Source organism: Trachurus trachurus (assembly GCF_905171665.1).
Source record: "Trachurus trachurus genome assembly, chromosome: 1".
In the NCBI taxonomy this organism is placed as follows: domain Eukaryota; kingdom Metazoa; phylum Chordata; class Actinopteri; order Carangiformes; family Carangidae; genus Trachurus; species Trachurus trachurus.
In genome coordinates this window covers 1,901,651-1,925,357 of record NC_139891.1, presented here as the reverse complement: position 1 = coordinate 1,925,357, position 23,707 = coordinate 1,901,651, and the positions used below count along the sequence as shown (strand labels likewise).

The 23,707-nt window shown below is 40.9% G+C and overlaps 2 protein-coding genes across 5 annotated transcripts in view; one reads left to right on the top strand and one right to left on the bottom strand.

The window, feature by feature from the left end:
- Positions 1 to 15,035, top strand: part of sh3pxd2aa (SH3 and PX domains 2Aa) — a 149,840-nt gene extending 134,805 nt beyond the window's left edge. For 2 of the 4 annotated variants that reach the window (XM_083978282.1, XM_083978284.1), the window contains 5 exons: positions 1,608 to 1,725; positions 4,554 to 4,957; positions 5,330 to 5,379; positions 5,895 to 6,014; positions 6,518 to 15,035. In XM_083978282.1, the coding sequence (XP_083834408.1) occupies positions 1,608 to 1,725; positions 4,554 to 4,957; positions 5,330 to 5,379; positions 5,895 to 6,014; positions 6,518 to 8,536 (2,711 nt within the window). In that variant the 3' untranslated portion in view covers positions 8,537 to 15,035. Of the gene's footprint in view, positions 1 to 1,607; positions 1,726 to 4,553; positions 4,973 to 5,329; positions 5,380 to 5,894; positions 6,015 to 6,517 lie in introns of all 4 variants that reach the window. The other 2 variants (XM_083978281.1, XM_083978283.1) reach the window with 1 other exon arrangement.
- Positions 15,036 to 23,092: 8,057 nt separating this feature from the next.
- The window catches only part of neurl1aa (neuralized E3 ubiquitin protein ligase 1Aa), a gene marked incomplete at both ends in the record, with an annotated part of 49,060 nt that continues 48,445 nt past the window's right edge, over positions 23,093 to 23,707 (bottom strand). The window contains one exon of the mRNA XM_083978430.1: positions 23,093 to 23,334. Coding sequence (XP_083834556.1) covers positions 23,093 to 23,334 — 242 coding nt within the window. The remainder of the gene's footprint in view (positions 23,335 to 23,707) is intronic.

The following is a 23,707-nucleotide window of genomic DNA, read 5'->3' as shown; positions in this document are numbered from 1 at the left end:
GCTAACACGTGTATAATCCATCGATCCACTGATTGATTATCAAAGGCTTCAAATGCACGACTGGGAGGCTCAGCAAAACAGCGGACGTGACCAGTCTTGCAGATTCGCTAAATGATGCAATTTTAAATCGATGAAAGTCGTAGGCTATTTTGATCAATATGAAATACATACAACCTGTCGGGGTTTATTTCTCCATAACAACCTCCGAACTATACATTATCCCTTACATAGTGTAGTGAATGTGCAGGTCACATGGGAGTGTTTTGGAGTTGTTTGATGAGGAAAAGCCCGGAAATACAGCTCACGTCTCTGCCCTGCCATTCTAAAAACAGCTTGCACCGACAATTAAAGGTAATTAACCTACTACTACCTACAACTATAGGGATTATGGCAATAGGCGAATATCCCAAAATGTTGAAATATCCCTTTAAGTCTTCCATTGTTTTATTCTGCTCAGCTGGGAGCTAAAAGCAACAACATGACAGTCTGCAACAAGCTCACACAGTTAGATGCTCCAGATTCCTCCTTAAGCCACCCCATTTGTTATTCCCTGACCATCTGCAAGTACTCGCCCCAAAATCTTAGCACAAAAAAAAACACACACACAGACCTGTACACACACACACCATGCTTGGCAAACCCAGGTTCACTGCCAGACATTCCACTCTGCTCCATGTTTTTGACCTCGTCTGATCTGAAATGACGGGCGGGAGAAGGAGTTGAATCCCTAGCTGTCTGGACTTACCCCACCTATTGGAAGCATGCATCTACATGAATAAACACATACACACATACAGTACCTCTCATAGACTCATTCTGCCTTTCAGCCCCCCCGAGGTCACATTCCCTCTGCTCTAAGTCAGCTCTCATTTATTCTGTACGTGTTTGGATCTCATCCAATAACAGTTTATCTCTCCCTCCTGTCACATTTTCTGCCACCAAAGGGCATATGTAGATGTTTTCCCTCCTCTGCATGCCACACTTATTCACTATCCAATGAAATGAGCCAATGTGTTGTCCACTGATCACCTCCCCCCTTTGCTAGAAAGCACTGGGTCTGATCCATGCACTAATCTTTCATCTCCTTCTCTGCTCCCTTCTTCTGGCTTGGTGTCTGTAAATCCCATAACCTTCTTCTGCTTCTCCCACTAAGCCCATTGTAGGATTTCCTTTCCTACAGGGTTCTGGGAGCCCGAGCAGAGCGTGAGAGAGGAGTGGTAGTCAGTTAGGGATCTGGGGAGGGAGATCTCGGTCCAAATATCTTATCTCCTTGAGGGAGGCCTGCTGTTAGAAGAAGAATCTCCTTCTGGAGAGACAAACGCTGCATCAGGGTCCAAACAGCTTGAATGAGGTCTTGTGGGGATAAGAGAGCAGCAGCCAGTGGGAGAGGTTGAGCCACTAGGAGGAGCTGTTTGGTAGTATTGTGTAGGACAAGGAGGAGGGGGGTTGTGTTTGTGTTGGTATGGAAATAGTATTTTAAGTAGGTCACACTCCCATAAGGCTCTGTGGAACAATCCAAACTATGCAGTGGGTTAACCTAACAATGTAAGACTAGCCGATAACAAGTTTTCGCTCACACACTTTGTCTCTTTTCTTTTAATCTCCAGAGGAGAAATACGTGACAATACAGCCGTACACCAGCCAGGGGAAGGATGAAGTCAGCTTCGAGAAAGGGGTCACCGTGGAGGTCATCCAAAAGAACCTGGAGGGCTGGTGGTACATCAGGTGAGTCCACACAGAAACCTGTGAAACATAGTTTAGTTTAGTTTTATTTTCTTGTGTGTGTGTGTGTTTTTTTTTTTTTTTCTGTCCTGTTTTGGTCATGTCTTTGTTGTGTTGTTGAGTCTGCTCTGTCTTTTGTCTTCTGTCTGTTTGTTTATTGGTCAGTGTATTGTCGGTTTATACATTGTACACCTGTTCCCATTAAAAAAAAAAAAAAGAAACCTGTGAAACATTGATGGGAAAAAGAATTGGACATCATGATAACAGAAGACATGTGGTTGGATGCCTGGGAAACACAGTCATCCTCCACCAACTCCTTCGTTTTTTTTTTATAACTAAGTCCAAACAGACAGGTACACAACTGGCCTGCTGGAGAGAATGTGGAGAGGTCTTTGCCCATGTTTTTTGGTCTTGCCCCCCCGCCCCCATCCAGATTTTCTGGAGGGAAGTGACAAAAATTATTTCAAAGGTTCTGTGAATTGAATTGAATTGAATTTATATTTATTTACGTGTCGTGCACCAATTAAGGCGCCCAGCCTATAAGGGCTTACAAGACACATTATCATCATATTTAGACACCAAACTAAATCATCAGAGCATAGACAAAACCAAACAAAAACAAAAACCACATGGAATTCACATAAATAATTCACTTTTTTTTTTTGACCAGGCACTTGTTATGAAAGTAGCTATAGTAAAGACTTCTTTTCTGAAGAACCATTCCAACTTTACCTCATCATCAACCCAAGACAACTCAGGTTTCACATGTTGCATTTTCTGAAACAAAAACCGCCTGTTCTGGCTTCGTCATATAACGGACAATGAAACACAAAATGCAGTTCATCCTCAATTACATTTAAATTACATAATGTGCATAGTCTTTCATCCTCAGGTACTGAGTTCTGTGTTTCAATATCAATGTATCATTCACAACTCTCTATCTTGGAAATATGCCGGATGGATTGAATTTTATTTTTGAGTTTTTATTTATTTATCTTCCTGGGGTCCACGTTTAAAACCATTTAAACACATCTACAATCACAACACGAAAAAGACAAGACAAGTCAACAAAAACGTACATTAAATCAGCACAATCGGATTGTCATCTACATCAAAGAACGTATGTAAGACACTCCAGTGTACAGTGGTTATACAATAAAATAACATAAAATAAAATAGAATAAAATAAAAGGGTAAAACAAATGAAAATGACTGATAGAACTGATATCTATCTTCTTAGGGTCTTGCTGGCTGCAAGTAAAAAGGCTATCACAAAATGTTGGCTCCAGAAAAATACCCCCAACACAGATATTTTTGTTAATTGTAAATTAACTGCATGTCCTAGAGCAAATGACTTACTCAGTCCTACTGTACTCCAGAAAGATCTGTGTGAAAAACGTTGGCAGAAATGGCATGCTTATTTGGCTAATGAATGACATTGTTTTTGATGTGTTGTGTACTGTATGATGTTTTGTCTTTTGGATATATAGACCACCCCCGGACCTCAGTTGATCAGTGTTTTGTATTTGTCCTGTGTTTTACCTTCTGTGTTAAAGAGTTAAAAAAAAAATCAATTGCTGCTTGAGCATCAGAAAAATGGAACCTGTCTAATTTGATCCACTTTCAAAGCGAAGGAGTTCTCAGAGAGCGCTGACATGGTTCAGAGGAGTCACTGCCTACTGCTGTGATTAAGGCAGTGGTTTCCTGCAGATCCTATTTTCTCCATGATATTGAGAAGAACACATCGACACATGGCACTCTCTGCAGATCACCTGTTTGTTCTTGCCTGCCTCTCCTTATGGCACATGTGTGTGTTGTTTACCCAACTACTGTAGCGTGTGTGAAATTTCCTGTTGGTTGTTTGTTTCCTTGTGTCCCTGGGACCCTAGGAGTCGAGCTCCACTGCTGATAGTTATCACATGCTGCCTCGTGGAATCTCAAACACACACACACGCACTGTGACTGTATGTATGAAGAGAGGGAGAGGGAGGGGGGCAGTTTGTCTCTCCTCAACCCGCTCTCACTCCAAAGCATAACAAATCATTTTCGAGCATTTTGTAGTTATGGTGACTCCTTGTGGTCACATCTGATGTCCTGGCATGATCACATCTCTTTTGAACTGAAATGTTTCACCCCAGAGGCAAATGACTCAACATTGCAACATTACTTATTGTTTCACAGATCAGTCTAAAATAACTCATTTACAAATAATTATAACAATGGACTGTGTGAAATGTGGGAAGCCAATGTCCCCTTGCAAACATTATGCATTGTGTTTACTTGCCTCTGGCTACCTCATTTTTACAACACAACTCTCAGTGTATTTTATTACAGACTCGGATACAGAATGAGAAACTCTTCAGTTGTTTGTTTATTCGAGGTTTAGATCCACCAAAGTCACTGGGGCACACTTAAAGGGGTACCCCAGATTCTAGTTGAAGAACTCAGCTGGACTCTAAATGGTCAAAAATCAGTTTGATCAAAAACATGCAACAAAAACCAAGGTATTTTTAATACCCATATTTTGACTACATTTCCCATAATGCAGCCAATTTGATTTGGTTTTAGATGGCAATGCCAACTTTCAAAGTCAACCTAAGATAACCCCAAAGACAAACAGTATGGAGACAGACTGTGTGTAAAATCTGTTTACAAAGAGTATATAAATAGTATAAAACTATATACATATCATGAAGGCCCAGTCCAGGTTTGTGTTCAACCCAGTGCCCTTTTGCTACATTTCCTCCCTTGTCTCTCTTCCCACCTTCTCACTCTCTCTCTTTCTTTCAGACCACAATTTACTCACCTATTTATTCTTATTTGTCTTCCAGACACTTAGGAAAAGAGGGCTGGGCTCCTGCCTCATACTTGAAAAAGGTGAAAGAGGATTTCTCACCTCGCAAGAAGACTTTGACAGGCCCTGTAGAGATTATCGGCAACATCATGGAAATCAGCAACCTTCTGCAAAAAAAGTCGGTCAGCGAGAAGGACATTCAGACGGACGGGGAATGTACTACCACGCCAGAGCGCCACATCTCCAAGAGCGAGATCAGCCTGCCGATGCCCTATAGCTCTGAAATCAATGCTGAGACAGGCAGGAGGCTGAGCGCAGGCCGTGACACCAACAGCCCATGTCTAGGAATAGCAGCAAGCGCTGCTCTAAATGAGAATAAAGGGAGAGGCGAGCCCGGGTCCCCAGCTGTTGCCAGAGTGGCACCGCATAGAGTGGAAATTGGTGAGTATTTGTGGTGTGTTAAGAGACAATGCAGCTTTCTGTACAAAGGAATAAAGCAGTAAATGCACTATTGCTAAGAGGAGGAGGATTTTTTCCGAGACATTAAGAGTTGTTATTTCCCATCTGTGTAGATTTCAATGCAGTTGGTAAGTTCCATGGCTGGTGCATCTAATGGTGGTGGCGGTGATACTGTAATAACACACTTGTCACACTAACCCATGAGACTACTTAATATGGGATTTAAAAACATTTGGTGTGTGGATTTCCTTTTAACTCTATTTTTTTTCCTTGTATTAACTTATTGTTGTTTTAACTTATGAACAATGAGTGCATTGCAGTAACATTTTCATAAACTGTCATTTTCTTCATCAGGGTCTCCAAATCTGAGACAAAAACCTCCTCCAAGGAGAGACGCCAACTTGGTAAGACATATAATAAGCCATGTCATCTTAAAAATACTCCTTTAAGTGCCTGAGAAAAGCGCTATATGAATCTTATGAATAATAATAATTAATATGTAACTTAAAGCTTACAGAAGGATGCCTCATCATAGCGCTATAATTGTAAAGACTGGTGCCTGGATTTTTTCCCAAGCAAGTATAAATACAGCAAATAAGAGCAACATTAAACAAAAGATGAATAATTAGTTTTCAGGTTACTGCAAGAGTTACTATAGAAACCATTGAAAGACAATAACAGCAACATGAATTACAAGTACAATTTTAGTCAGTCTTTTATTACAATTCTAAAGCTGCTCATACTTAAGATACATATAGTGCATATTATGTGCTGTAATTACACTCATCTTGAAATGATTGACAGTGTCAGTGTCGTTATGTCTTTATTGTGACTTACTATAAAGTTATAGAAAGATGCGTCTATATAATGTCTAAATATGATGTCAGCTGTTCATATTTATCCTCTTTTTCTGTTTTAGGGATTCCAGTTACCTAAGCCACCAGAGCCCCCTGCTGTGGAAGCAGAGTATTACACTATAGCAGATTTCCAGTCCTCCATCTCTGATGGCATCAGTTTCCGTGGAGGACAAAAGGCTGATGTAAGAGGCCAGATCTACATTGTTGTCAGTGTGATGAGACAGTCAGGGCTCATTGAATATGTATGCCGACCGAGTGCTCCCCTGACAGACAGGAAAGCTGAGGCAATAGAGATACGACCTTGAGATTTGTGTTTGAACATGATGATGTAGACAGAATTCACTCTGCAGAGACTCAGGTGGAGATAACAACATAGAATCATTCATTGTTTTTCTTCCAGTCAGGTTCTGTTGAGCTGTCACTTCTAGACAATGTGCTTTCCCCCTGCCATTCATGTTTGTGAAAGAACACTGTAATTAATGTAATATCGACCTTCATGTTGTTAAATCATGCTGTGAGTCAGCGTTCCTTTTCATTCAGCATGTGGTTGATCATCTAATCATCTAACTCATAATGGTTACCTTTGGCCTTGTACTTGTCCCTGTCCTAATCCTTGCTCATTTCAGTCTGAAGTCAGAAATGTATCAAAAATAATCTTTTAAATACCTTTTCCCCTGTTGTGCAGGTGATAGAAAAGAACCCCGGAGGCTGGTGGTATGTGCAGATTGGAGAGATGGAGGGATGGGCTCCCTGCTCATACATCGACAAACGCAAGAAACCCAACCTTAGCCGTCGTACCAGCACCCTGACTCGGCCCAAAGTCCCGCCGCCCGCTCCACCTGTCACTGTCAAAAAACAAGACTCTGAGGAGGCTCCTCCACCGTCATCCTCCAAAGCCTCAGAGCCACCTAAAAGGCCTGTGTACGAGGAACCTGAATATGATATTCCTGCAATCGGATGCGAAGGTGAATCTGACACAGATTCTTTGAAGGAAGACCGCTGCCTGGATGTGAAGATCAGCAGCGTAGTCAGCGACAAGTACCGCAGTTCCCCTCCTTCCTGCAAGGCCTCCCCTCCTGTCTGCAAGGCGTCTCCTGTGTTCACTCATCGAAGGTCCTCCTACAGATCGGTAGAAGAGGTTACTAAAGAAGAGTGTATTTATGAAAACGATGGCTTCAGGCCAAGCAGTGGCATTGAAGGACGCTCGGCCAAAGGTTCCAGTGAGCCCAACTCCCCCAGGAGTTACCACTCCTCTACAGTCCCACGAAAACCCTCTGGATCCTCACCTTTGGCTGGTAGGCCCATGAAGACCATGACACCAGAAATGAATCGAAGAAGTCAGACCCTGGGCAGACACATAGACATCAGACTCAGGTCCCAGGACAACAGCCCCCTCTCTTCATCAGATGAACTGAGCAGAGGCCCCAAGAAAGGCCCTGCCTTTAACCGGGATGTGGAGCAGAGAATAGGTTTAAGTCCATCCACCAGGCCCAAGCCTTCCGTCAGACCTAAACCACTCCTGACCAAATCAGAGCCCCAGAGTCCTGAAAGGATGGACATCGGTTCTTTGAGACGGCAGCTGAGGCCCACAAGTCAGTTTAGGCATAGCATTAAACCTTCTCGAGGGGACGACTCTGAAACGGCATCTGTTATCTCTTCAGAGGACTCAATGTGTTCACGCAGCACCTCAGATCTCTCCTCAGTTTACTCTAAAGGGAGCCGTGGAGACTCGGACGTGGAGGGCCCCATTCTCTACCGCGCACTGGATGCTTACAAGAAAGTCCAGGACTCCGAGCTCAGTTTCCCAGCTGGAGTGGAGGTCGAGGTTCTAGAGAAGCAGGGGAGTGGTTGGTGGTACGTCCGATGGGGCTCAGAGGAGGGATGGGCCCCTTCGTATTACCTTGAACCTGTGAGACAAGTGGGTGATGCTGGTGGGTTAGACTCAGATGGACATGTGAGTGGTGGGAGTAAGTCCAATAGCCTGGAGAAAAACGAGCAGCATGTCATGGCTCTGAATAATATTAATATTCAGGGTATGACCCAGCAGCATCAAGGCCATAGAAGGAATACCCCACCTATTCCTTCCAAGCCCCCTGGTGGCTTTTCAAAGCCATCTGGGATAGTTAATGGAGGTGTACGTATGAGGAACGGGGTGCGTCAAGTGGCTGTTAGGCCTCAGTCTGTATTTGTTACCACAACACAACCAGCCAAGGACGCACACTACATGACAGGGTCTCTGAGACGAAATGACTCGCTTGGAAGAAGTGATCACTACGGCTCTGGCTCTGCCACTCTTGGTGTCCGCCGAAATGCCTCCTTCAGCACTGTGCGGCCTCATGTAGTCGTTGAAAGTCAGACGAGGCCTGCTGAACGCTCCAGCCTTGGGTCCTCAGGGAGCGCTTTCAGCACAAGCAACACCCAGGACACCCTCAGCAGAGTTAACCAACGCAACGGCATCCCTGTGTCCACAGTCCGGCCCAAGCCCGTAGAAAAGAGCCAACTGATCCACGGCAACCTTGGCAGGGATGTGTACGTGTCCATCGCTGATTATCGCGGTGATGAGGAGACTATGGGTTTCACTGAGGGCACCTGCCTAGAGGTATTGGAGAGAAACCCAAATGGATGGTGGTACTGCCAGGTGCAGGACAGCCTGCTCCCTCGCAAGGGCTGGGTCCCCTCCAACTACCTAGAACGGAAAAAGTAGAACCAACCCCAAATCCTTCCCATCCTTTTCATCCCACCTCCCTCTTTTGATGTCTCCAAGGATGTGGGGGGCGTCACTCCTCAAGAATGTTAACTGCAATCTCCTGTAAGCAATATGTCCTTGAAAATGTACATTTATGAAAAGGCTACGTGTAAAAAGAAAGATGTTTTAATCTGATAAGGAAAGACACTTTTAGTGCTGGTTTACTAAAATGTATACAAAGAGGAGTGTAAAGATTTTAACTACTTTGGCTGGGAATGAGAGACAAAAAATGGGATCGGTCACCTTTTTTGAGGAGGTGTTTTTTGAGATATGAATTGGTATGAATGGGAGTGATAACCTCTTAAAGAGGTTTGCATCATGTAATACAGAAGTTGAGCAGGGTAATGGCTATGCTTATTCCTGCCCACCACTTACAATGATGGCCAATAAGTGCCTTTTGTATTTGATCACCTAAATGGAGGTCCTAAATGGTGGATGGCAACATTAAACATTAAAATCAACCAAATCTCTCAAGAGTGCCATAGGCCCATGAACGCCACCAAGAATATTTCCATGACCAATTACAAGCTACAATACAAGTGCAGACAAAGTGCAACTTCTTGAATGCTCTAATTGGTCCAATGCACAGATTACAGAAAGAATAACAGAGATTTATGGAACTCAGTTCACCAGAGAATTTACTCATTTCTAGTCATCAAGCAAACTAAACATGTAAGTCTCATTATCAGTATTTTTTCCTTGGTTCCATTGTTCATGTATTATGTCTTGTGTTGATGCAAGTCTTCCTTAGAGAATTATTTCTGCTTTCTTGTGACATCTGTTCTCCACCAACAGCCTAGAAATTGAAGTGTCAAAGCTCCTGCCTTCTGCCATAAACTACCTTTCACTGGCAGTAGGTGCTTCATTTTGATAGATTGGCCTGGATTTGTCATACATCTTCAAGCAAGCCCCTCAAAAATACATTAATATTCATGTTTTAATCCCAGATATAAATATCTTGGACAACAAATGTAAAAAAAAAAAAAAAAAAAAACCTGTGAAACTTGAAATAAAAGTAGATAACTTTTAGAAACAAAGTCAAAGGAACAACTTGGAGTAACCTGAGTGCTCTCCAGAACAAAACCACCTCATATCTGGGTAGCTAATAACCTCAAAAGATGACAGCAATTAGTTTACAATGATTTAGGTTTACTGTAGAGTTCTAAGCTCCAGGAACGATTGATTTTGTATGTATATATTTTTTGTATTCATATAATAATACCACTGTTTGGGTGTTGTATTAAATAAGTACTGGAAGCGTGGTGAAATAATTGAATCCCAGGGACATATTTGCATAGCATTTAACCCAAAATGTGATCAGACCAAACTGAAATATCATTGGCTGTTTATTTTATATTTTACTATTTATTTATGGTACAGATGATACAGTGTATTCATCAAATTGCCTAAAACAATGGTTTCTGAGCTGTAAAAATCAGTATTGATCAGTATTCCTATCAACACTGAGCCACTGAAACAAGAAAATTGTAATAGTAGATATTGCTGTGCAGTATAGGTTTTGATGTTAGACAACAACATTGCTTCAAAGTTGAGGTGATAACATTTGTTTGGTGTCATAATAGCATATGAATTAAAACTTAGCCAACTAAAATGATCAAGATGGTAATAATCCTCCCCCATTACAGAAGTTAAGTTTGAGAATTTGAAATTAGAATTCAACAACCTTTGAAATTCAAATGGCTGATGTTCAAGACCGCTGAAATACATTTTCTAACGAATGGTGTAAGCTGTTGTAATGAGGCTGAACACTTAACTTTTGATTATGTTTCTGCTGGACAGTATCATATTAAACAAAGTGCAGTACCTGCTAGATTGCAGTTATCTATTTTAGCAAAGTCATATTTGTTTTTGTTTGTTAATCTGTTAGGTTGTGATCACATAGTGACAATAATGAGGAACGAAGTGGTTCTGTTTTGTGAATTAGTGCACTTTAAAATTGTTTTTATGGTGCATTAATGTAAAGATGCAGTAAATACTCAGCATATTATTTATTGAATACATTTTTTTCATATTTTTTCCCCTCACCTCAAACGAGGGACTGCTCTCTTTAATGACTTCTCTGCATGACAGTGAACATGCCAAAGTTTCTTTGAGTAGAATTTGAGAAATAATGACCTCTTGTGGAAGAGGAATGGTACTACAACTCGATTTTAACCCAATCGACAAAGCTTATTTACTGGCCGTTCTACCTCAGTGCAATAAGAAATGCACTGCTGGTCAGTGAGTCTCCTAAAAACTGTACAGAAATGTTTCTCTCTATTTCTCTCTTTTTTTTAATCTCAGTGCAGCTAAAAGATTTTTTGTATTGGGCAATAATTTATTTTTTTGAAATTGTATTTAAAAAGTTTTTTTTTCTATGCTGTGTGCTGCAACTTAAGCAAATCATGGGCACTTCCTTCATCTTTATTGTGCTTTACATAATGCCTGATTTTAAGCATATTTATTATGAACAGTTTTCTATTTTAGCACGATTTGACAATCACCTTATCACCCATTCAAAATATTGCTGCAGAGTTTTATGCAGATTATTTTGTCAATGAAAATTGGACACCAGACTCACTTAAAATATGCAAAATACAGACTGAGCAGTCAAGGCAAATTAGAAGAGACCAGTTTGAAATACCATAGTCAAGAACATGTATTTACATATATTTTAATATATGAAAATTAAGGACACATAAATATTAAAATAAAGAATTAAGCCGTTCATTTTTGCTGTAAGGCAAAAAGCCCCTTCCCACCCAGACGAAGGCATTATGTAAATGTGTTGAATCACTTTTAACATTTTGCTCCAGCACATATTATTATTATTATAATTATTGCATATTGCTTTGTTTGATTGAGCTGAATTTACTTGCAAGGGAATCGTTCTGTGTTGAACATATATTTAGCTGTGTAGCAACTATCTTTATTCATGCTTGTACTTTTGTTTCTTATTTCCTGTCTGCCCCATTTTGTCAAATTCTGAAATGTACCTGCAAGGAAATGTGCAATAGATTTAAAAAGAAATGCATCATGCTTCAACAAGAGGAAAAATAGGTAAAGAAAATAATGAACAATGCCATTACATCCATTGAGGGTAATTATTCCCTGTCAAACTGCCAGTCATGAGCTTTTACCATCATTTAAAGTCATATACGTCTGCCCTAAAGAGCAATGTGTGAAGCTCTCAAAGCATCAGAAAACTCATTGGACCAAAGCGTTGTTTCTGACACCTCATTATCTCCTGACGTGATAGACTTTTATAATAACTTACATGAGAATCTCTGCTCCTCCTTGGATCAGCAGTGGACTGTGACTTGTGAATGGCATGGCAAAAACCCACTGACCCATTCTATGTTGACATTACAGCCATCTGGGGTCTTCTCCACAGATAGAGAGTCATGCCCCCCTCCCCCCCTCCCCCCATCAGAGGCCTCCGTGGCCCCGCTCTGAGCTGTCACGTTCGTGCCTGAATGGAATTTTGATAGTTTCTTGTTTTTGTGTCATAGTTCTCCTCCTTTTTTTTGTTTTGTTTTTCCCTGCGGAGTGTGCCCACTCTCTACCTACGTGGATGCCTCTTTTGACATTTACCCCACCCTTGTCAAACCGAGACAGACTTTTTCCTCACCAATCACAATGGCAAAGGTGACATTTGGAACAGACGAGAGAGCCTCAGTGGTAAACAAGAGACCAGGGAGACGAACGCTCCTTCAGGCCATTTCAGTTCAATCCATCAACTTCCAGGATGTACGCCAAAAATAGAAAAACCTTTATTTTTGTCTTTGCTGAGCCCTGCAGGCCTTATCGATGTGCTACAGATGAATACGTTGTTGTGCTAAACAGTTCCTGTACGTATAGGCCAATACATGGAGTTTTGATGGTTTGTAGTTAATCTCCACCTTCAAAGAGTAGAGTTCAGTTTTTGGGAAATAGCTTTATTCGTTTTTTTGCTGAGAATTAACTTGAATGCTTCGGAACAAGTTCCATAATAATTAGTGAGGGAATTGGAGTAGATAAATATTATTTGAAAGCATTTTCTTATGTTATGAAACATGACTTATCTTTAAATATGGAGCTAAAGCCCAGAGTCAGGTAGCTTAGCTTAGCATTAAACCAGAAGCAGGTGGGAACTGCTGGCAGGTGCAGTCAAAGTAAAAAAAAAAAATAAAAAAAAAAAACACTTACCAGAGTTACCAGGGAGTTAACCGCAACCGCTAGCTAATTTTTAAAGTTTTTGAAATGTGCTGTTGTCGTTAGATACTTTTCCACCCTGTTAGCTTAGCTTAGCATCCAGTTCATGCCAAACTTAGCTAACAGCCTGAGTGTAGCTTCATATTTACCATGCAGATGTGAATGCGGAATCAATTTTCCTGACTAACTCTCCACAACAAAACAAATAAACATATTTCCCAGAATCATAATATATTATTTATAGCCTAATGCATTTCCTATTTCAGTCATGGCCTATTTTAGCTTGTTTCAGCTAGACTGCTGTTCAACCTGTGTGCATCCACGCACACAGCAGAACTGAAAAAAGGAATTGGTGGGGATATTATTTTTGCACATGCCAACACACGCTCACCGTGAATCGTTCATGCCAGAGGAAATATATGAGTTTCCCGATATGTTCCCCCCGAGGTCAGCTGGGTGAAACAGCTCCGCTACGCTGACGCCCTGTGTTATTCCTCGCTCTCTTTTTTTATTTTAACAAATGGACAGCACCTCTCAAGCGTGAAGCACCCTAAGCTCTGTACTCCCAGACACTATAGCTGCTGCCATTGCATTTTCCTCATGGCAGCTCTTCCTTTCTGCTCCCTGGTTCTTTCTCTCTGCCCTCACCACATATATCCATCTCTTGTTCCTCAACACAGTCCAGCAGTCTATTCCAGGTAAAGTGACTGAGGTAGTTTGGAGGTGTTTTTTTTTTTGGGTGGGGCTGTGTGTGTGTGTGTGCAGGGGTTGGGGTGCTGCTGCATAAGTGCGGTTTTTGCATGATGAGATGGATTGTTTGCACGTGTGTTTAGGAGGAGTGAAGGTAGAGGTCGTGGAGGAGATTGGTGAGAGCAGGATGCAGGGAGACAGAAGATGGATCAAATAGTAGATTCTAGGAGACGAGGTGAGAGCAAGGTGAGAGCAGCCCTGCACTGATAGGAGAGAGATGAAAGTCTAGTGGGCACTACTGCTCCACTCTGAAACCCGGGAAATAACAGGAGCCCTTTTTTTTTCTTTTTTTTTTTTATCAAACTTCGTTGCCGACCTTTGTAAAAAAAACAAAAAAGAAAAAAAAAACACACACACACACAAAAAAAGCATCCTGTACCTAATGAGCTCTCAGCGTCTAAACCTCAGCTGTGAAACCTCATTTCTCTAAACAATGTTTTAATTGCAGCGCTTGAAGTTTTTGAAGCCGCTTTGCAAGAAACTGCAAGTCAATGAAAGACAAATGAGTCCACACTACATCAGCTTCTCTTAGCCTCGCTGTCCATCCGTTTAAAAAGAAGAAAAAAAAGTAGAACTGATCCTACGTCTGGTTTCACTTCTTTTACTGTCAGTGTCTTCAGATCTTACATAGCCCTGAGGATGTGAGAGTTGAGCTGGGTGTGGGAAAAAGTTTTTTTGCAGTAAGACAAAAAATGGCTTCAAATGTTAGATTCCTTGTGGCTTTTTTTTTTTTTTTTTTTTTTGCCTTATTCCTTTTGTGTTTTTGTTGAGAAAATAATTGAATGTTGTAAAAGTGCAACGAAGGATTTCAAAGGGGTCTTCACATCCAGTGGGGAAAAAAAGGTTTATTTCATAATGGAAAGAAATAGAAAACAGTCAACAAGACCTAATTTTAGAATGAAGTGATTGCTGAGTTAATGAAAGCAGTTGTTTGATAGAGGGAGGGGTAGGGTAGGTTCGATTGGAAAGTTTAAGTAAGTGTGTTGGAGCTGGTGGGAGGAATTTAGTGGGGATGATTTTGTAGGTTTTTTAATTATCTAGTTTTTGTTTGCGTGCAAGAGAAGAAAGAAAAGAACAAGCAAAGCTGCAGGGCTTTTCTCAAAGAGTTGGAGTTAAAAAAAAAAAAAAAAAAAAAAAAGGAGAGAGAGGAAAAGAAAAAGAAAAAAACTCCAGGCTTGTGAATAAGGGAACGCTGATTATTTATGTCACTCTGAAAACTTCCTCACAGAATTGCAGTTGTTTGACGCGCCAGCAGGCATCAGTGGGAGCCGTCTCCGAGCTCCGGAGAGGAAGGCTGTGTCGAGGAACCAGACACGCCGCTGTGTCTCTGTGGTACTTTTCTTTGTCTCTGTTTGAATCCCCGTTTCTAATTAGCACAACAGTGTGTCTTAATTAACCTCAGCCAGTCAGACGATATTCCAGTGCTAACAACTTCCTAATCAGAAGCGCTGCGGCTGGTGCTATTCTGCATGGGAGCCTCTGGTGCCAGTAGGAGGTCAGACATAGTTTTTTGTGGTGGAGGTGGTGGTGGTGGTGGGGGGGAAGGGGGCTGTCAGAAGTGATTGATGCTGAGTGACAGCTGAGGTAGATTCATGGGAAGGTGAAGCCTGTTTTTAACCTCAATGTTGCATTCATAGAATAGGATTTGTCACCATCCTGCTGTGGAAAAGCAGTGTGCCAAAAAACGCGGAAGCCTGATGCCATCGAGCTCTTGATCTGCGAGTTCTGAGAAAAACAGTCTGTTACCAGCACATCAACCACACTAATAAACACAATAACAACTGCAGGCCTTGAGTTGGACCAAAGGAGGTGCTATTCTTTTATTTTCTGGTTTCTTTCTGTTTCTTATTACCATTGTTGTTATGCAAATTGTGTTTAACTCTTGCGAACTCCTTGTTTTCAAAGGACATGCCATGAGAAGGCTTTTAGGAGGCTTTCTACAACTGTAAATGTCAGTGAGTCATCCATCGATGAGTCATCTGGCCACCAAAATCGAACACGACGACAAGGCCACTCTGATCTGCTCAAAACATCATCATGCAGTTACATTAGTGCACCAGCACAAAGTCAAAATAAATCAAATAGAGTCCAAATTCCTGTGTGATTGACGGTCAGCACATGTGCATTCCTTTTGAAAACAGGGCATTTTCTTATCTACCGTCTCATTTTGACAAGTCTTGTTCCTTTTTTTGTATCTTGTACATGTTTACATTGTATCTTCCATTGCCCAAAAGAGAAACAACATTAAATATATTATCTTTGTTGTTTTACACCGGCTCCTTTTGCTCTTGTCTCTCACATCGGGTCATATTGTGCTGCCTGCTGCAGATAAAAATCAACAAACCCCGCCTTCCCACTCTTGCTATATCTAGATGATATGTGACAGTAATATTACAGATTGAGGCATTTATCTTTATTCGGCTTATAGTGCAGGCCAGATAAAGTGAGTTTAGATGTGGAGGAGCAGAACAATGCAGCTGGTTATATATAGCAAGGCATGAGTTATGGGAGAAAAGTGTTAGGAGGTTGAGAGCGATGAATGAAGACAAACGAGCTCTCGGAGCCCCAGTTCCCCACTAAAGAGGAGAGACAAGAATTTTTTGCTCTCCTGTATCCAAACGTGTACGGAGACATTTATCACTTGTGTCTGCAATTGTGTGAAATATATGGACTGGACTAAACCACCATAAACCCTCACACCTTGAAGGAGATCACAGCTTTCAGGAGGTGTCAGTGTTATCAAGTCAGTCTTTTTGAAGACAACTATCTGTATGGAGATGAATTTAAAAAAAAAGAAAAAGTTTTCTCTCTGCATAAAAGCCATCAACTCTCCTTTTAGCTGGCCTGATCTCCACAAGCTCCTGTGAATAGATATTGGGTTAACTTTGGAATGAATGAATGCTCTACTTTCAAACTTCTTGTTTGGTAGCGGGGAGTCACTCAGAGTACAGTGAGATTTTAGAGTTTTGCAACAAGACTTTCCTGGAGCTGGAAACAAGGTCGAGTCAGAAGCGAAACAGTGATTTTCAGACTTTTAGATCAAAACAACACAGTGAAACAGGGTAAAACATCCCAGAGTTGGGGGGGACTGTTATTTTACCCATTGCTGTTATACAAATATGAATTAGTGCAGTTTTAGCCAGCTGGATGTAATAACACTTAATATTTCTCACACTCTTGCCTTTGTCAAACGACCACTCTGCTGACCAAAATATTACACTCAAGTCTTTTTGAGGACAGATTGTCATTGTTCAATATGGTCTTTATACCTGAAAGTAAGACTGTAAAGATGTGGTTGCCATATATAAAAGCATGGCAACAGATCCGTCATTGCCTCATTATCTTCTACAAAGTTTTCTAGAGAGACCAAAGTAATTTGATGTGGATTTTTAATGAAGGAGTAATTTCTTGTTAAGCAACGCTCCATTTAAACCTCAGCAAACATTTTTAATTGGTAACTTCATTTTAAATTAATTAATTCAAATTCTACCAATTAAGCACTGTCATTTGTTTTAATATAATTTCCACAAAATTACATAAATAGAAACTTATTGGAAATGTATAAAATTAAACTTTCTTTTTATTGTGTCCAGTGGGTAAAAGCACAGACATAATGGAGCATAACAACACATCTCCACTAGATGGCTGTGTTGAACCATTTGCCAGCCGTCTCACAGACAGCATCACTGCTTACATGGCCAACGAGGAGCAGAGACATCTCATACGTATAGATGCACACATTACAAACTCAATATGTACAGTGACTCTGATTCTTGAAATGATATTCTATTATGATCGGCCCTTTCATTCATTTTATACAGCATAACTAATGATATTGGATGTTAACACTGAAGGATGATGATCTCCCACACAGTTATGACTGCTCGGTTGAACAGTGATAAGTATTTGATACACTCGTCTGGATTATTCTTTTCATGACATTATTACTCATCTTATTCTTATTCATATCCCTCATTCTGTTCTTTTATCTGCAGATGCTGTAAATCAGTCTATTGCAGACACAGATAGGCAGATGGCTACCATCTGCTATTGAAGAGACATACGGGGCGAGGTGCCTCATGAATATATAGTGCTGTCCTTTTAGTACGAGCACATTTACAACTTTGCTTTTTATGTCGGGTGCAAGTATTTCCACTGATCTCCTACCTGTCACTGTGAAACCCCCCGGCAGCTGTGGCTGAGAGGCAGAGGCCGCGGCACATGATGTAACAATGGACCAGGGCCCCCAGATGACTTAGCATTGTGTTTCATCCCCACCTTTAGAGTGCACGGCTCATTGTGCATGTCAGTCTCTATAGGTCTCAGCCTCAAAGATCAAGTGTACGGTACACAAATAACACCAAAACTGAATTTGGTGTAGATAGAACCTAATTAGATGGGGAAGCATTGCTGCAGAAATTTGAAGTAAATGTGCTATAGTTAGAAAGATACTGTACAATACACAATACACTGCAAAAACTCAAAATCTTTCCAAGAATATTTGTCTTATTTCTTGTCAAAATGTCTCATTTCCAGTCAAAACTAATCTCTTTCCACTTACACAAGACTCTAGATAATTTCACTTGTTTCAAACAAAATTTCACTTGAAATAAGTAGAAAAATCTGCCAGTGAAAGCAAGTTTTTTTGTGCTTGTAATAAGGAAGAAACACTTGCCCCACTATCAGATTATTTTAAGTGAAAATATGCTTGAAAGACGTAAAAAGGGTCTAAAAACAAGCTACTTTTTAATGATGAGTCTTTTAAGAATAATGAGATTTGTTTTTGACTAGAAATAAGACAAATATTCTTGGTAAGATTTTGAGTTTTTGCAGTGTAGCCTACTATTGTAAAACATGCATATTGGCCTACAAAGTGTTACAGAGTGCTATGTTGCATCCCAAGAGTTCCACTAAAATACTGCATTTGTAAACCAAATGCTTTTTTTAGTTGATCTTAACAGTTCACAGGTGAAAACTTGCAAGAAGTGTCTAACAACACTTCACCAGCTGATGGAGACGATGATAAAACTGAGATCTCATGTCATCATGCAGAAGAGTTAGACAGAGATGCTGCCAGCCAGGGTTTCACCATGGAAAATGAGCTGCACATACCTGTTTGTTTTCCCGCTCCTGTCGCAGTGACTGGAGCTTTATTGATGGCCGTTCAAGGATGCAATGATTAGCTTTTGTTCCCCTTCGAGCCTTGTTTAGTACAACAGCAGCTAATGACCACTTGTGTGACTGGCAATTTGCAACGAGTCCCTGCAGAGGCTGTGTTGGTGATGTTAGGATTTAAAAAGAAAACCTTCAGTAAAAGCTGCACCCATGTTTTCTTATTGCAGTATAAGTGTGAAAAATGTCCTGGTGTCACATGGACCAACCTACAGTATATGTCATTGGCTTCCCTCAACATGCACCTATAGAGCGCTACTTTGTTAAAGGGATAGTTCAACATTTTGGCAAATTGGCCCATTGCCATAATCACTATAGTCATAGCAGTAGGTTCGTTACCTTTAATTGTCGGTGTAAGCTATTTTTAGAACGGAGGAGCGGAGTAGCAGGCTGTTCAGAGCTACACTATGGAGGCTAAAGGAATTTCTTGGTTTCCCTCATCAAACTCATCAAATACAAAATCCCAAAACTCCACAACGCTTTCGTGGACAAGTTGTGACCTGCACATTCACCACACTATGAGATAATAATGGAACGTTACGAAACTGAGCCGTTTTCGAGGTAAATACAGGGTAAATACAGAGTCTGCTTGCTGAAAAACTGTCCCTGAACGCAACGCGCATCAGCGGTTTTGCATGAATTTACCTCTAAAACAGCTCCGTCTCGTAACGTTCCGTTATTATCTCATAGCGTGGTGAATGTGCAGGTCACAACTTGTCCACGACAGCGTTTTGGAGTTGTTGGGTTGTGTATTTGATGAGTTTGATGAGGAAAACCAAGAAATTCCCTTAGCCTCCATAGCATAGCCCTGAGCAGCCTGCCGCTCTGCTCCGCCGTTCTAAAAATAGCTTACACTGACAATTAAAGGTAACAAACCTACTGCTATGACCAAAGGGATTATGGCAATGGGCCAATTTGCCAAAATGTTGAACTATCCCATTAACTCTTTAATGGTCCGTGGGTGGGCTATATTTTCAAACCTCTATCTGATGAACTCATCAAATATCTCACCTAGTCAGAATCAGTTCCTCGCTAACGTGCCAAAACAACTTTATTGGGTGACAGTCTTACAAATTGTTGGCAGAGAGGATAATTTAATGCAGCTTCACGAAACCCAGCCGACCAACGCGTTTTGTCTCATAGTCCAGAAAATGTGTATTTAATTTTCTCTCTCTCTGTGAAAGAGAATTTTGTTCAGCCATGTGTAATGTGCAAATGTTATTTCTATTATGAGGTAAACAGCTTTGGCTCAAACACATCTGGAAAGTTTATTAACCACAATCATCCAACTCGCACTGAACAGAGCTCACAAACAATCACTTGTTGTCTCAAATGAAAAAGACAGAAAAATACAGAATTACAAAGTAGTTCAGCTCCGGTGTCATAACAACAGCCAAACTGAGCTCTAAGATATCACATATCTGACCACTGGTTCTCGTCTACAGTACGTGAACACTATAACAGCGTTCCACTCGGATGCTCGTCTACTGTTGGTCCCAGTGTTCACGCTGGGTGAACAGACAACTCATGCATGACAAAAGAAAGCACTAAGATCTGCAGAAAGAATCTCTAAATGTGCCGCTGCTGTGTGCGATTGGCCAGACACAGAAGAGTCGCAACAGTTTAGTGGCAATGAAGAAGAAAGCAAACACACTAACACAAGAAAAGCAGGTTGGAAGGAATCGGTCCACACATCAGTGATGGACAAATAAATAATACATTACAGGATCTGCAACATTCAAGGAGCCTGTGGAGACAAACACAAGATAACAAAAATAAACAAAATGGCAGAGCAGCCTTGATTAAAAGGTGTGCATAACAGAATTTTCAGATGAAAACCTTCATCCAATGCCAAATGCTTACTTGACGTGGTATGAACTGAAACTTGATTGATGTCAGTGTAAAAAGAAAAACCCAAATAAACACAGAGCTTTGCACAAGGGAATTACATTTATACAATGAATTTTAGAAAAATGAATCAATCCTTTTCTCATTTGGTCGGAATGTCTGCACACAATAAAAAACATTCCACGTTGAATCTCAGAGAGCAACGCCGGCCAAAACATTTACAAGGTTACAATCAGTAGCTTTATAAAGTGACATTTATCGTAACCATACAGCGATGGCTTCCAGACTATAATAACCACAGGAGCTATAAATACAAGTGGGTGGAGGGCTTCCTGACCTGGGCTTACATACGAGAAGATAAATTAAAAGAAAAACACCTGAAATTCTTAATATAACCAAGGGTTTATACCTTGCACCCCAAAGCAATGAGGTTTTGATTGTGCACTGCAATAAAAAGATTTATTGCTGAAAGGTACAAGAAACCCTCGATGTTGTCACTATTAGAAAAGAAGAATACATTTGATTCTCATGGTTTTGGATAAACAAGAAAAAAAAAGATCAATTCAAACAAAACAAAACACACAAGAAAAAACTATAAACCCCCAAAAAAAGACAATTTTTTTTTTTTTTCTTTTTTGTTTCAACTCAAGCACTGACCAAACTCATTTCTTTCTCTAAAATGCATAAGTTAACATTCATAATGTGAATTAACACTTAAAGCAGTAGCGTCATCAAAGTGTAATCTGGGAGGAGGGAGGTGTGAAACATTAGTTCCAGCGTTGACCCAGTAAAGGACAGCTGGCAAATACCGTAGCAGCATCGGTGTGAGCCCCGTTGGTTGATTATCCACAAAATGAAGCACAACGTCATTCCCAAAAAAAACAACAACAACAAAAAAACCCAACAACAACAAAAAAGAAAGCCTCTCAGCTTCGAGTGGTATCTTGTAATAAGCTATGGCTTAATGCTGAGCTGGAATATTTACATGTGAAATTTGAGAGGGTTGTTATCAGGACGTTTTATTCTGAAAATCCAGAGGATAGGAATCATACAAATGTTTTAAAATACGAGCTTTTTATAACTCTTCCCCCAGACCTGATTTCTGTAAAGGATCTCCACTGCTGGTGAAAGATTTATTTATTTTTTAAATATAGATTTTAATAGTTAAATAGTGGAAATGTCATGGTTTTATATTACAAAAATAGCTTTAAATGTGTGTGCTTTTTCTCCTCTGAGTGAATGCTGTTCTGAGGCAGTTTGTGCCACACAACTTATTATTTGGTAATTTGTCAGGGGTTTGGGAAAACGTCAGAAAACACAGAGCGTGGTACATTTGCATGAAGCAAATTCAACTTCTGTGTATTAAGGCAGGAGGCTGTGTTGTGTGTATTGGTTTTCAGATACCATGCCAACAATCCTTTTGACTTAAACGCGTTGTTATTGGAGCTATTTTTGAAGATCTGTCGTTTCAAGACGAGTGCTCACAGTGTATTAGGCATGGTTTTAGGTAGAGCTGGGAAAATATTCACATCATCTTAAAAAATAAAATAAAATAAAAAAATAAAAACGAAAAATCATTGGCCCTGAGGAGAATCCAAATGACTGTTTTGTTCCACTTCCTGTTTTCTTTCAAGAATTCTGAGCTGCTTGGTCTGCTGGACACAGGTCTGTAGATTGTATGAACAGATGGATGTCTTTGTCTTTGTCCTTTCTGTCAGTTTCGGGGCATTTCAGAGAGGACGATTCTGATTTCAGTGCAACGTAACCACATTGCAGAGCAAGCAGCTATAGCTAGCACAACAATATAGCAACAACTGACGTTTGCAATATAACTACCATAAAGGTACATTAGATTATACGATTACAAGAGGTGTTACAATCCTACTTAATATACTCAGCACCGTTTTGCATCTCTAAAACACATCACTCACTGATAATCACCACGACGATTACAGAAATCCATCACTTCATGGTTAGCGTCGCCAAGCTGACTTCTCATTTCCGGCTGCTCAGTAACACACAGACACAAGTTGTGACATACTGAGCTGACTATACCTGCTGTGCTTTTATATTGACTGGTTAAATCAGCAATATCCGTCAGGTTGACAGCATGTTCCAGAGCGTCAGTCATCCTTCAGCCCCAAAAAAAAGGCTCATTTGCTTCGGTGCAAATGGGCGTTCTTCCCTAATTCTTGCGACATGGCTCAACATATGAGAGAAGTTTGGAATCAGTTCAGTTTTTTTTTTCCTTTCTCTTTCAAAGTGTTCCAAGTTCCCAGGAGATGAGCAAACACTTCTGGCAAGAAGAAAGTTTTCAGTGGAACCCCTGCCACTTCAAGTGCTGCCTCCGCGAGCAGGCTGTGACAACCACCCTAAAGTGAAAAAAGCCCCTCCCAACAAAGCGGTACCGGCTTTGGAAAAGGTCATGAGCGCAAACCAAGCGACATTAACTGTATGAAAATACCAAATCAAGGTACTAGAGTTCAGATTCACTGACCATGTCAACATCTTTCCCCTAGACTCCCGTCGGTCTGTTTTGCCGGCTTCACCTTACGTGCTACGATAGGTCTTGATGATGTCTTTGATCTGTCTCCTACAGATGGGACAGCAGGCGTTGGACATCTTCTTGAGTTTGACGCCGCAGGTGTAGCACAGACACATGTGCCCACAGGCGTAGATGACCGTGTCCACCGTGTTCTCGTAACAGATGGAGCACTCGTCGGACCAAGGCCCGCGGCCTGCGGGGAACGTGGGAGACTTAGGGAGGCTGACAGGTGAGCTCGGGGTCGTACCTGTGGCAAGACAGACATGAAACATTCAATTAGAGAAGACAGAGGAAGAAAAGGAGACAAATAACTCTTGATAGCACATAGACTTCTACACAGCTACATGCAGTTGGAATTAAATTGTTGTGACAGTTTATATATATTTTTCAATTGTTACATTGTGTTTGTACTGCCCTTAAAGGAGAATTGCGGCCATTTTTGACCCCTAAATCGTTGTCCTGATGGTCACTCAGTGTTGGTTGCAGCAAAAAACACGACTAAAATTGATGCAGGCAAACCGGAGTTACACCATGGCTAGACGGCGCTCGGGATAGTGACAATGCTAACTCATGGGGGCAATTCTTTTCAACCACAACAAACACTCAGAAATTATCTATGG